Source organism: Muntiacus reevesi, chromosome 12, assembly GCF_963930625.1.
Source record: "Muntiacus reevesi chromosome 12, mMunRee1.1, whole genome shotgun sequence".
Taxonomy (NCBI): domain Eukaryota; kingdom Metazoa; phylum Chordata; class Mammalia; order Artiodactyla; family Cervidae; genus Muntiacus; species Muntiacus reevesi.
The window spans coordinates 13,558,502-13,573,232 of NC_089260.1; the positions used below are offsets into that span (position 1 = coordinate 13,558,502).

At 42.1% G+C, this 14,731-nt stretch overlaps 1 protein-coding gene across 1 annotated transcript in view; it reads left to right on the forward strand.

The window, feature by feature from the left end:
- Positions 1 to 3,119: 3,119 nt before the first annotated feature.
- CPQ (carboxypeptidase Q) overlaps positions 3,120 to 14,731 on the forward strand; it is a 531,320-nt gene continuing 519,708 nt past the window's right edge. The window contains exon 1 of the mRNA XM_065902874.1: positions 3,120 to 3,228. Within this exon, the coding sequence (XP_065758946.1) occupies positions 3,166 to 3,228 (63 nt within the window). The 5' untranslated portion in view covers positions 3,120 to 3,165. The remainder of the gene's footprint in view (positions 3,229 to 14,731) is intronic.

Below are 14,731 nucleotides of genomic sequence, written 5' to 3' on the forward strand. Positions count from 1 at the left end.
TGGGCTGTGGTCTAATAGGGGATGCAGATAAAAACAAATCATTATAAAATAGCATGGAGTAAGCCCAAAACATAGTGGTAACACAAAGATGAACTTGGTTTCCAGTTATTAGGAGCAGAGTCAAGAGCATAAAGGATGTTCCATTTGGAGAGAGCAGCACTAAGAGGGGTAGAGATTCACAAATGTCAGTGACTCTGATGCGATGCTTAAAGCTTAAAGCCAGACATCAATAAAAACCAATGAGGGGGATGGAAGCGCAACGGTGGGGGTTGAAATTCCTGGTGGTCCAGTGGTTAGTGCTCTAATGGTGGGGCCAGGTTCCATCCCTGGCCAAGGAACTAAGATCTTGCAAATTGCCTATAAACAACAACAATAAAAACACCCCCCTCCCCAAACAACAATGAGAGGAGAAATGTGGTAGAGGGACTAAGGTGTGATTAATTTCAACTCCAAAGCAAATATGGAGGCTTTATGGAGGAGGGCTCCCATTAAGATTGACTGCATAGGCCTGAACAGGTCATAGTGCTAACTCTGCACCTCACTAGTTTTGTGATTTGACTTCTCTAATTCTTAATGTCCTCATCTGTAAAGTGGGAATAATAATTATAATAATAATAATATAATAACTCATAGAGTTGTTAAGAAGTCACAGTTAATGCATTAAAATCTTAGCATAAAGTATCCAATAAATGTGAGGCTATTATTATTATATTATGAGTTGAAACTTGAGTGAGAAGAACTTTGGCACTAAAGGAATAAAAGGTCCCAAAGTCAAAAAGCATGTGACACATCTGAAGAATAGCAAGTCAAAAGGCACTTTAAAGTATGGTCATCAGGGCCAATCTATGAACAGTTTTTACTGGCCCATGATGAGATAAATATAGAAATTGAGAGTAAACAGTTAGAAATTAAAAGGACACAAAAATAAACTGACTAATTTTATATTTGTATACCTGCTAAATACCTGTAATGAAAATTGGGGTTTGTAGTTTTTTTTTCTTCCACTTTTCTAGCAAGTTTTAAATTGTATCTTACAAAAATGACAGTTCATGACTTATTGGAAATAATAAATAAATAATAATAAATAATAAATAAACTATCTTTACCTCAGATAATTTGAGAAAAAGTAATACTGCAGAGCTGGAGATAGCAACATAGAGATGATCCTGGTGGGCCAGGGTCACCTTTGAGGACCTATTTTGAAAGTCTGAGTTCACACTTTATTCAATGGGCAACGGGGTTACTAAAAGTTTAGAGAGATTGTTAACTCAGGGTTAAGTGTACAGAGGTAAATCGACATTGCAAATTTTGTGCTTTTTAAAGTTCCCAGGGAGCATGTGTTTTTTTTGTTGTTGTTGTTAAAGAGGAGACCTGAAATGCTCCGTGTCTCACAAATATAACTGTTTATATTTGATAAGAGTGTAGTTATTCAAAGGAATTCAAATTTATCAAAACAGAAAACGTTGAAAATACGTGAGCACACATTGTGTGACCAACGATGCGAGTGGCTCGTTGATACATAAAGCTACGCCAGGTAGCCAGACGAATCTCCTTCATTCTCCGGCGCCCTCATATAATTAACGCATCAACCCGCCGGATCTCTCCCAGCGCGGGTCTTCTCGTCCACCTTCATCACCGTCGGCTCTCCAACAACCCTGAGGCGAGGGATGGGACAATAACGCTCTATCACCCGGTAGCCCTGGGCGGCGTTGGACAGCTCACCTAATCCCGGGGTTTCCAGACTCTGCCCTCACCCAGGTGCTGAGACAGCAAAATCTTGAGCATTTTCCTTTCAGCGCCTCAACCACTTCCTTCGCCACCTGCCCGGGCACTCCTGCGAGCGCACGACACCTCGGGTGAGCCCTTTGGCCACCCGAGGCCACATCTCAGGTAGGCCCTTCGGTCACCTCAGCTCTTCAAACCCCTCGTGGCTCCGAGGTCCAAGGCCGTGGGCACCCGCGAGGCCTGAGGGCGACGTTCTGGCCGGAGGACTCCAAAGAAAGAAGCAAGACTGCGAGGGGCTCAGGACACTGTGGAGCCAGATCCAGAAGGTGAGGTGACAGCCGGTAGCCCGCGGCCCTCGGGTCGCTTGAGTCGCAGCGAGGCCGTCGTCTGGCGTCGCGGAGGCGGCGCTTGGCTCCCCCGCCCGCCCGCGGGCGCCCGGAGTCCCTGGCCGCTGCGACCCGCCTTCGCGCCGCAGAAACCCGGCAGCTGCCAGGGCCAGGCTGGGGGTCGGGCCGCGTCGCGGGTGTGGCCGCCGCCATCTGAAGGCTGGGCCTTGAACCTGGCCCTGAGAACGGCCACCCCCGCTGCCGCCGCCGCCGCCGCCGCCGCCATAGCTCCAGCGGCCGACCAGGTGCGTGCGCCGCCTGCCCGCCCCTGTCAGCCAACGGCTGGGCCTGGCTCCTCCGGGCGGGCGAGCCGAGGCGGGTGGCCGACCCCAGAGTGAGGGCAAATTTCCGAGTAGCTCGTTCGTGGGAGCGACTGACATACGGGGTGGGGAAGCCGCCGGGAGACCGGCCTGGCCTGTGGCTTCCGCAGCAAAGGGCCAGAAATGAGGACATCGAATGAGGGCGCCGGGATGGAGGAGGATGCTGGGCTCAGGCATCATGGCTCCGTTTCCCTCCCTCTCGTCCTGGGACGTGGGAGGGGGAGCTCCGGGTACCAAGCTGCCAAATGCTTCCCTCGCCCGCATCTGGAAGCAATTCCTAGTCCCCCCTTTATGGGGAGCTCCTTTGTGGTTCTTTTCACCTCTTATCTTGCACTTTTATTTTTGGTGTGCAAGTCCAGGCTCCACGCCGGCCCTTAAGTTGCGCGGGACAGAGCCCCTGTTGGACTTGTCAGGTCCTCAGTGTGGTTCAGACGGTAAAGCGTCTGCCTGCAATGCGGGAGACCCAGGTTCGATTCCTGGGTTGGGAAGATCACCCGGAGAAGGAAATGGCAACCCACTCCAGTATTCTTGCCTGGAAAATCCCATGGATGGAGGAGCCTGGTAGGCTACAGTCCATGGGGTCCCAAAGAATGGGACTGATCAACTTCACTTTCTTTTTCTTTCAGTAGTACTGAGGAGTTGCGCGAATAAGTGAGTTCCTATGGAGGAGAACTGGTGAATTAACGTCAGTGAATGAATACACTTGAAATAGAGCTGAATGAAGGAATACATGAATGGATATAAATACACACAACGTGGAGGCAGTGGAGACAGAGGCTTACAACCCTTATCTTCTGGTAGTTTTCCAAAAGCTGTATAGATGTTGCACTCATAAACACAGTCATTCTGATTGTGGCTATTTGAAAGTTCAATGCTGTATTTAAATGATCTACAGAAGCACCCCTTCATATTTTCATTTTAGGTAGATTTTCCTTTATGTATTGCTTAAAGTGAAGTACGTCTGGGCTTCTTCGTCTTCTTTTTCTTTTGCTTGTATTTTGTTCTCTGACTTTGCAGAATCAGTGTCACTATAATATCATTTAATGTATTTATGAAAGATAAGAGTAAATCTGAAGGCAGTACCACGTGACTCTGCTTTTAGTAATTTGTAAAACCGGACATTTCTTTGAATTCAGGATTGTGGAGGGTCTTGTTTGCTTTCCCGAGACAGGTGCTGGCTGGTTTGTGGGTGACTGAAGAAGGCTGACTATAGTTCAGAGAGGAAAAGAGAGACATTTATCTGTGTGCAGACACTTTGGAAGTGACACAGGTGGAGACTGCTTTAATTCAGTTGGTCACTGCTTCAGTTCCAGGTTTCCAGGCCCGGGTTTCAGAAAACCTGGGTGACTTTAGACTTGTTCCTTGATCTCTTTAGGTCTGTTTCTTAATCTTCGAAATGCAAGAGGTTGGATAGGACCCCTTCCTGAGGTAGACTCCCAGGATTCTCTTTTATTAGGTAAAAGGTGAAATTGCAGGTGATTTTATGAAAGCTTAACTCACTTCAACTGCTCTGCTTGGGATTCTGTAGAATCTTGGCCCCACTGTCTTATCTGCAAATTACAACTCATTCTTCATCTTCTTCACATCTGCTACAGAAGGACCTGGGAGTTTAAAATGAGAATTATAGATTCTGGGCAGGAGGGGAGAAAGGAGGGCAAGAGTGTTTTGTGCATTGCCACAGGCTCCCCATCCTGGGTCTAACTTGTTTTCAATGCAACCAGCCTGACAATGCCATATATTTTCAGTATATCTAGGGAATTAATCACTATTAATTTACCTGCGTTTGAGATTAGTTATCATAGATCACAACATTTTGGAAATGGAAGGACCTTAGAGATTTTTAAAAGGCACTTAAAAAATCATTTTACATACATACTAAAATATTTCTTGCATGCTACATTTCATGAAGTCCCAAATGTGTTAAGTAAAATAAAATTGATGTTACCCACTTCAGTTCTTTCAAGTCTCTTGGGAGAAGTGAAGTCAGATGCTTGGTGTGAAAAAAAACAACTTTTTGTGACTCTGTTCTCAAAGATCCAGTTGTCGGGTCATATGTGGTTCTGACATGGAATGTAACAGAGATGGTATTTATGGGGCAATGACCACTCACCAAACACTGTTACATTTAACCTTTTTACTTGTTTTGCCACATTTCATCCTTGCTGTAAACTTCAGTGCTGCGTACCTTGTAATCCCTATTCTGCCTTCCAAAAATAGAAACAGTGCTTGGAAAATGGGAAGGTCAGGTATTCAAAACACAGACAATCCCTGCTAGGAAAATCTGTGTAACATTGGAGAATGTGGTCTCTGTGTGTGTTCCAGGATATATATTAAACTCTGGGGCATTGTGGATAAGTGCATTTAGAATGGGAGCTCAGGAGGGGGATAATTAAGACTGAATTACAGAGAATTGGTATAGCATTTCGAAAATTATTGAGTTCCATTGATACTCTGGAAGACTCTGACATTTTTACATAGGTGCAGATGCATCCTAATGTTAAATGTGCTCAGATTTAACAATCCAGGGAGTATAAAAAGGATCAATCACATCAAGAGATATATGGGTGAGTGGCACGTTTGGACATCGAACTGAGTACAATGTTGTTTCTTGGGTTAGCTTCCGATCCTTGATAAGTTGCTATCTCCCAACCTCCTTCTTTATAAGAGTGACAACTCCTAATGCAAAATACAATGCCTACCTTGCTGTAATCTAGGGGCAGGAATGCAGGATGAGTTTCCAGAACTCTTATAATTAATTGACAAGAGCAAAAGAGGAAAAGAGAGGCCCGTGAAGTAAGTGGTAAATTATTTTGTTTCTTCTTTGTCAGTCAAGTTGAGTTTCATAGAAGGCAGAGACCAGTTGCAGCTGCTTGAGAAACTGAGAGTGATGCCAGTTTGATTTAGCTCAGGAGGCTGAAACTTTCCGCCCTGAAGGCTGGTGTGATGGAATAGACCTTCCCATTGCTCACAATATTATGAAAAAAACATTAAAGCAACAATTTTTATTACTTGCCCTGGAGCTAGAGCTTTAAAATGTACTTTCTTCTCCCCCTGCCCTCCCTAAACCACTTAGGTTTTTTAAAACAAACAACCCATTCATGTGTTTGCTGCATCAGATTATTAGTCCTTTCCTTTATTCTCGGGCCCTGTCTCTTTAATGTAGCTAAGAAGAAGGACTGGTGTGCTCCTGTGGAATTTTTCTTTAGTTATCATTTTCTTCTGTGCGTGTTAATTTCTGAAACCGTTTATTGAGTGCATACTGTGTGCCAGATAAAGATGCACGAGATGCCGAGTTTATGGAGGGAAGTGATTCATCCACAAATAACTGCAGCACAGGATGATGTGGAAGTAGCCGCCACTCATTCTCCCAGGAGAGAGGTTTGGGCAGAATTTAGGAAGATTTCATAGAGCAGGTGAATTTTGAACTGGATTTCGAAGCCTAAAGGCCAAAAAGAGGGAGAAGAGTGTTCTGAGCACAGAGAAGAGGATGGGCAAAGGAAAGAGGCAGCTTGATCATGGCGCTGCCAGGGAGAGACACGGATTGGGTGGGTCTTGTGAGGTTGGGGCCAGAGAGAGAAGGTCCTTGAATGTCATGTTATTTCATCTTTATCACAGCCTAGAAAATTTTATTTAAGAGTTTTAAAGCTAATTTTTTAATAGGAGGAGTGCTATAATTGGACTTTCTCTAGAAAATAGCTCCAGCAATAACATTTTGGGGAAACTAGAGACGGAAAGCTGGGAGGCCAGAGGAAAATGAGGATGCTGGTGCTATAGTCCAAAGGAAATAGGACAAGGGTCTAAACTAACATAGGTTTGAGAAATATTCAGAAGATAGGGAGAGCAGGGTTTAATGACTAACTGGATATGGTAAGTAAGGATGACAATAATTCTGAAGTTTTGGTATTGCTTTACCTAGGTAGATGGAGATGCCACTAATGAGGGTAGTAAACATCAGATGAGGAAGAGGTTTGGGGAGGAAGACAGTGAGTAGAGACAACTGTGGAACATCCACGGGAGATCCTTGATGTATACCCTTGACTAGTGACTATAGTTGTACTGTGACATCATATTGCCAAGACGGGTCAAATTTTATGACAGATCTGCAGTCTAAATAGACAAATCAATTCAATAAATCATGTAAAAAGAAGGAAGAAAACACACTAGATTTTACTAATGACCATTATATTTCAGGTGAGTTTTTCTTAGAACTCTAATTCTTATGTAAGTTCTACTGAAAAAAAAAAAAAAAAAGATACTCAAACAATGAGGAGTTATTAAAAATCATCAAGAAAACCAGAGTGACACAGAGGGGAGTGGTTGAAATGAACAAAGATAAGCAAATGTAGCAGAGAGGACTGATTGCTCAAGACACAGGTATGGGCAGATTTGGAATACAGAGATGGTATTTGAGCTGGCTCTTCCAAATAATGTATTTCTTTAGTGGTAAGAATATCACAAGCTTTGGTTTCTCATCTGATTCAACTTGTTCAGTTCAGTTCAGTTGCTCAGTCCTGTCCAACTCTTTGCAACCCCATGGACTGCAGCGCACCAGGCTTCCCTGTCCTTCACCAACTTCCAGAGCTTGCTCAAACTCATGTCCATCGAGTCGGTGATGCCATCCAGCCATCTCATCCTCTTGTCCCCTTCTCCCCTGACCTGCAATCTTTCTCAGCATCAGGGTCTTTTCCAAGGAGTCAATTCTTTGCATCAGGTGGCCAAAGTATTGGAGTTTCAACTTCAACATCAATCCTTACAATGAATACTCAGGACTGATTTCCTTTAGGATTGACTGGTTTGATCTCCTTGCAGTCCAAGGGACTCTCAAGAGTCTTCTCCAACACCACAGTTCAAAAGCATCAATTCTTCGGCACTCAGCTTTCTTTATAGTCCAACTCTCACATCCATACATGACTACTGGAAAAATCATAGCTTTGACTAGATGGACCTTTGTTGGCAAAGTAACATCTCTGCTTTTTAATATGCTGTCTAGGTTGGTCATAACTTTTCTTCCAGGGAGCAAGCATCTTTTAATTAAACTTATTAGGGAGAGACAAACAGTGATTGTTTAGAAGTACTGTGCAGAGGGTTTGTTCTTATTTTGCAGATAAAGTGTTGGAAGACCTTGAACTAAGAGAAGAATAACAGAGTAAGATAAAATGAAAGGGTAATAATTAGGAGGAATTTTCAGAACATTTAATGAATTCTATGAGAAATAGTTGCTAACAAAGAAAAAGTTAGATTGATGTAGTGTTCTCTTAGGGTCATGGCATTAGACTTGCTTGGAAAAAGGATATATTAGCATAGAACCTTATATATTAAAAAGAATTTTTACATTCGATTGTTACATGAACCCTCAGAAGCATGTGCAACCAGGCACTATTATCTTTCTTTTATAAAATAAAAACCTTGATATGAAAGAGGCTGTAGTTTGTCTCAGATCCTGTAACTGGCAAGCACTCCCAGGCCTTCTGAATTTTAGCCCACTGCTCTATCCATTGTTTTAGAATCTTGCTTGCCTGGGAACCTTGATGTGCTACAGTGTATCTCCTCCACTCCTACCATGTCCATCATGTAAAAATAAGGATAAAGCAGATGATATTTGAAGGTCAAGAAAACCAAGATTGGAGAGAGAGGCAGTGATGGAAAGACTCCTTACCGCCAGCTGTTACATGCAGTAGGGATGGTCATGAAGTCTCTAGAGAGTATCTGGAAATCAAACAATACTTAAAATGTAACAGGAGAGTCTACAATATAAAACAATTTTATGATTAAATCTTCCAAGAGGCAAATAACCCTTTAATTAAGTGGCATGTTAATGGCCACTAGGATCTGGTAAAGGCAAAGATCCTTCCCTAGAGCCCCCCCAGAAGAAATGCAGCCCTGCCAACACGTTGATTTTAGCTGGTAAGTCCAGTGTTGGATTTCTGACCTACAGAACTATAAGCATTTGTTTTGTTTAAGCCACCAAGTTTTGTGGTCATGTGATACAGCCAGCAGTAGAAAACCAATGCATTATCCTATAGATTTGCTGTAGGGTTAAGAAATGTAAGCATTTAGGAAAGGCCTTCCCAGTCAATATTAGCTACTGTCATTATTATTTTTTTCATTGGTACTTTCTCTTCTGTCTTTGCCTTTTTGTAACAGCTGTCCTGTGGTTACCCCAGATTGTTGGAAATCACTCCCCTCCTTCCCTGAGACTGTGACCTTAGGAGATCCTCACTCCCAGGGTAGCCAGTATTCAGTCTTCAGCAATTTGTTAGAATTACTGTTCAGGAATCCCTACGTTTTATGGGTTCAGTGGCTTCTCCAGATAAGCCAGATCTGGGCTGTGACTCTCTGGATTTACCTGTCTCTCTAGATTTTAGGGTGGTGGTTTGCTTTTTACCCTCGCTTCCCTGCTCTAAGGAGAGTGGTTGTCAGCTTGTTCAGTGTTGTTTCTTTCTATAAGGACAGGAGTACTGACGGAAGTGAAAACAGTGCTCTCAGTACCCTATAGCTATAATGAGCTCCTCTGTTCTTAAGAATCTCCATCTCTACACTGGATCTATTTCCTTTCTTTGGTTTTCAATTCAGTTTCATTCCAAAGAATGCTTTCTGGGTTTTCTCATAGATTGAGATGCCATTAACCAAAATAGAAAACCCAGATAGGATTCTGTGATGTGTCTGAAATACAGGGCACAAACAGGCTCAAAACTTGGGGAGGTTAGCCTTAACTCTTCCCTATTCCTCATCCTCCCAGATTTTAAGTCACCAAAAGCTATTGTGTATACCTTTGACAGCACCTGAAATTTTCTGTTTTTTAATTGTCCCTGCCCTTTCTATCCCCTTCATGGATCACAGCCTTGTTGGGGTGAAGGGATTGGGTAAGCTCAATGAAGCTATGTGCTGTGCCATGCAGGGCCACCCAGGACAGATAGAGTCATAGTGAAGAGTTCTGACAAATCGTGGTCCACAGGAGAAGGAAATGGCAGCCTACTCCAGTATTCTTGCCTAGAGAACCCCATGAACAGTATGAAAAGGCAAAAAGATATGACACTGGAAGATAAGCCCACCAGGTCAGAAAGTGTCTAGTGTGCTGCTGGGGAAGAGCAGAGGGCAATTACTAACAGCTCCAGAAAGGATGAATGGTTGAGCCAAAGCAGAAATGATGGTTAGCTGTGGATGTGTCTGGTGGTGAAAGTAAAGTCCGATGCTCTAAAGAACAATATTGCATAGGAACCTGGAATGTTAGGTCCAAAAATTAAGGTAAATTGGATGTGATCAAGCAGGAGATGCCAAGATTGGATATTGACATTTTAGGAATCAGTGAACTAAAATGGACAGAATAGGCAAATTTAATTCAGATGATCATTATATATATATATATATATATATATATATATATATATATATATATATCCATGTATAAGATGATCCTTATATATATATAAGGGCAAGAATCCCTTACAAGAAAGAAGTATGCCTCATAGTCAACAGAAAAATCTGAAAGGCAGTACTTGGGTGCGACCTCAAAAACAACAGAATGATCTTGGTTTGTTTCCAAGGCAAACCATTCAGTATCACAGTAATCCAAGTCTATATCCCAGTCACTGATGCTGAAGAAGCTGGAGTTGACCGGTTCTGTGAAGACCTACAATACCTTCTAGAACTAATACCAAAAAGAAAAGAGTTTCTTGATGCTTTTGAATTGTGGTCCCAGAGAAGACTTTTGAGAGACACTTAGACTTCAAGGAGATCAAACCAGTCCATCCTAAAGGAAATCAACCTTGAATATTCTTTGGAAGGACTGATGCTGAAGCTGAAGTGCCAATACTTTGGCCACCTGATGCTAAGAACTGACTCATTGGAAAAGACACTGATTTTGGGAAAGATTGAGGGCAGGAGGAGAAGAGGGCAACAGAAAATGAGATGGTTAGATAGCATCATCAACTCAGTGGACATGAATTTGAGCAAATTCTGGGAGATAGTAGATGACAGAGGAATGTGATGTGGTGCAGTTCATAGAGTTGCAAAGATTTGGATGCGACTTAGCGACTGAATAAGAACAGCAATCCTTTCTATCATGGCTCTAGTCATATCCTTTATTGTTTCTTGCCTTGGACAGGCAGAATCTTTTAAATCATTTAATCTTCCACACTGCTTCAAGAGTTGGATCATAGGTCAGATCATATTATTTTCCTTCTCAGAAGACCTACATTTTGAGAAATTACCTGTGAAATAAAGTAGAAACTCCTAATATGACATTTAAGGTTCTTAAAGATTTGGCATTAAAATATATTTCTCCGTGCATTCCTAGTGCCTTTGCTTACTGTATTAGTTCTCTAGGCCTGTCATGACAAAATACCACTGACTGTGTAGGTTAAGCAGTAATTTATTTTCTCATAGTTACAGAAGTTGAAAGTCCAAGATCAATGTGTCAACTGGTTTGGTTTCTTCTGAAGCTTCTCTCCTTGGCTTGCAGATGCTCATCTTCTTGCTGTTTCCTCATATGGTCATTTTTCTCTGTTCATGTGCACCCCTGGTGTCCCTATATGTCCAAATTTCCTCTTCAATGAGGTTGTATTAGCGCACCTCCCCCAGTGCCCTCATTTTAACTTAATTACCTCCTTAAAGTCCCCATCTCCAAATAGCGTCACATTCTGAGGCACTGGGTTGTAGGGCTTGAGCGTATGAACTGGGGTGTGGCACAGTTCAGCCCATAACACCTATAAGACCCCTCCATGGATTATTCTATATGTGTATATTGGATTGCATCATGGGTGCACTTCTTGACATGGGAAGATTTGAAAGATACTGATTCCTGGGTCCCGCCTAACTCTGTGGGTTCTGAACCACTATGTCTGAAATGGGGCTGGGAATACATTTGTTGTATGCATGTGTATGTTTCAATTTCCCCCTAGTGCTTTATAGTACTGCAGCTTTTTATACCCCAGACTTTTTAAAATAAGTAAGTTCTGGAGAACATGTTATAAATGTTCACATCTTTGCTCACAGTTGTTCTTTAACTAGAAAGGCCCTTCCTACTATACAACTGTGACAATTCGTCTATCCTGCAATGCTGAGCTGAAATACCATCCTCTCTGTTATTACTTCCTTGTTCTCTCCTGTGATTATCCTGCACAACTTTATTATTACAATTGACCCTTGAACTACTTGGGGATTAGGGGCACCAACCCCTTAGCAGTCAGAAATCTGAGAATAACTTTATAGCTAGCCCCACTTATCTGTAGTCCTCAGATTCAACCAACATTTGATCCTGTAGTATTGTGGTATTTATTAAAAAAAAAAAAATCCAGATGTGAGTGGACACACTGTATTCAAACCCATGTTGTTCAAGGGTCAACTGTACTTTGTTAGTACTTGAGAATCGGTTTCCTATTTTGTGTGTGTGTCCTAGTCATTTGCCTTCATCTTTCACTAGCTTCCTAAGGTCCAGGCCTAGGATGACATAGTCTTTATTTCTGTATATCTGAAACAGTTGCAGTTGCTCTGACACAGTAGGTAACCAGTCACTGTCTGTAGTATGAATAAATGAACTCATTAATAAATGCTAATAATTTTCTTTTTCTTTAAGTGGGTTTTTAAAAATTGGGCTATTGTTGCTTTACAGTTTGATAAACTTATTTGTTTTATCCAATGCTCTCCACTGGATAAAAAGTCATAAGAATGTTATTAGCTTTACAATGTAAAACTAGTGGCAATGTTTTACAATGTAAACTAGTGGCAGATTTTATTCTTGAATTGGGTATCCAATGCTTTTGAACTGTGGTGTTAGAGAAGACTCTTGAGAGTCCCTTGGACTGCAAGGAGATCCAACCAGTCCATCCTAAAGATCAGTCCTGGGTGTTCATTGGAAGGACTGATGCTGAAGCTGAAATTCCAATACTTTGGCCACCTCATGTGAAGTGTTGACTCGTTGGAAAAGACCCTGATCCTGGGAGGGATTGGGGGTAGGAGGAGAAGGGGACAGCAGAGGATGAGATGACTGGATGGCATCACGACTCGATGGGCATGAGTTTGAGTAAACTCTGGGAGTTTGTGATGGACAGGGAGGCCTGGCGTGCTGTGATTGATGGGGTTGCAAAGAGTCGGACACGACTGAGCGACTGAACTGAACTGAACTGAACATGATTCAAGAACAATATTTTTCATGTGTATTTCCCACTTAGAACTTTAAATATGTAAAAACTTTTCCTGTAGAAGGTGTTTGATAATAGGAAGAGAATATAGTGAAGGCATCATAACAATTTGTGATAATGACAAATTTTTCTTTTTGCATTGCATTTCCAAGGCAGAGTGTGGATGATTCAATTCTTAAAGATGAATGGATTTCACAGCATCCACTTGTATATCCTTGTTTATCCTCCCAATCAAGAACTGATTCCTTTTAGGGGGGATATGTTAAGGTGGAAATCTGTTAGCTGAGCTGATAATAAGCTGTGTTTTTCTGGGTCAGTGAATAACAGAAACAGTTCTTGAAATAATTACATCAGCTAAGGTCCAGTTTCCGAGTAGGGATTAAGAGTCCGACTTATCCTTTGTCAGTCTTCTCAAGACTACTAAAACTTCTAGAGATAGAGTAATCGCCTCTTAAATAATAGCTCCAAAGCCTTTTCTGAACCAGAGCAGGCAGTAACAGGGATTGGCAGGGGAAGGACTGATGTCTACGCATGAGGGGAGAAATGACTCTGCCTCGAAAAAACAGATGAGCCTTTGGATGTGGAAATTTACAAGACTCAGAGAGCGCTGAAACATCTTTAGAAGCTGAGCCCAGTTGAATAATGTGAGGCTGTGTGCTGGCTTGGCACGGGAGCCTGTCTGGCTCAAACTACACTGAAAACAACTCTTCAAACGTTTGCATCTGCATACATGACATTAGATTCTCAAAATGTCCAATTAAACACTTTTCAATAAAAGACATGTTTGCTTCCTCAGTTGACCTGATGTCAGCCTGACCTTTCTGATGGGGAAGGAGTTGCAGCTGATACTGTTGAATGCCCTTCGTTTCTGGACCCAGTCATGTCCTTCTGGTGGTTAGGACTCAGTGCTTTCATTGCCATGGCCTGGGTTCTATCCCTGATCGGGGATGCACAAGCCGAGATGCACAAGCTAAGATGCACAAGCCGAGAGGTGCAGGCAAAAAAATAAATAAATAAATAAAAGGTCTTGTTGAAAGCTGTGGAAACTGCCAACCTGTGGGCCATGGGATTAGGTTAGGTCACTAGAAGAAAACACTGAGGCAGTGAGTGCTTTTCAAACTCAGGAAAACCTACTCGGTGCTTTAGTTGTTTTGTTCCTTTGAGCCTGAAAAATTATAAAAGTTATAATAGTAGCTGAGAAAATGAAAAAGGGCAGTGCTGATTTATTTTTAAAATATTATTCTCTTGAGAACTATAAAAGAGCTATATATAATTCAGTTTTTCAACATTTCAGCAAATATATATTGAATGAGTGTTAATGGTGTGTAAGTATGTGTGTCTGTAACGTATGCATTTCCTTGTCTGTGCTGACAGATGTGGAACTGCTCAAATTGTGATTGGTATAGCAATGAAGCTTTTGGACACACGACGTAGATGCACAAAAGGAGAGAGGAAGGAAATAAGAGAGAAGAATCAAATTTAGATTATTCTTTAGAAAAGTGGGCATGTATAAGGAAGTGAAAAGCAAGTGACCTTGAGTAAAATTTTCAGTGCTACTAGCTTCAGTTTCCTAGTCTGTAAAATAGGGAATATAATATCAAGAACATCAAAGTCTATTGTCAGGATTAATTAAAAATGATCTGTATACACTGCTTACAGGCTTCCCAGGTGGCTCATTGGTAAAGAATCCTTCTCCAAATGCAGGAGACGTGGGTTCAATCCCTGAGTCAGGAAGATCCCCTGGAGGAGGAAATGGCAACCCACTCCAGTATTCTTGGCTAGAAATTTCCGTGGACAGAGGAGCCTGGTGGTTTATAGTTCATGGGGTTGCAAAGAGTCGGACACACTGAAGCAACTGAGCACATATGCAAACTGCCTACAGTGGCATTTACCACATTGTGAATGCTAACAATCAACATTAGCTAATGATGAAATATTAATAACTTTTTGGACAGAGGAGATTTAAGCATTCCTGTATGGTAAAGGGAAGGAGCCAAGAAGAGGGAAAAAACTGGATAGTTTGTGTGTGGCTGTACCACACTGACTCCATCTTGTCAGCTTTATTTAGGTCCACAGTTCCAACCCTTACCCCCCTTTCTGTGAGACTGAGCTTTAGCTTAATTGACAAGGAATTTGCCCAAGCCAGATATGTTCCCCATCA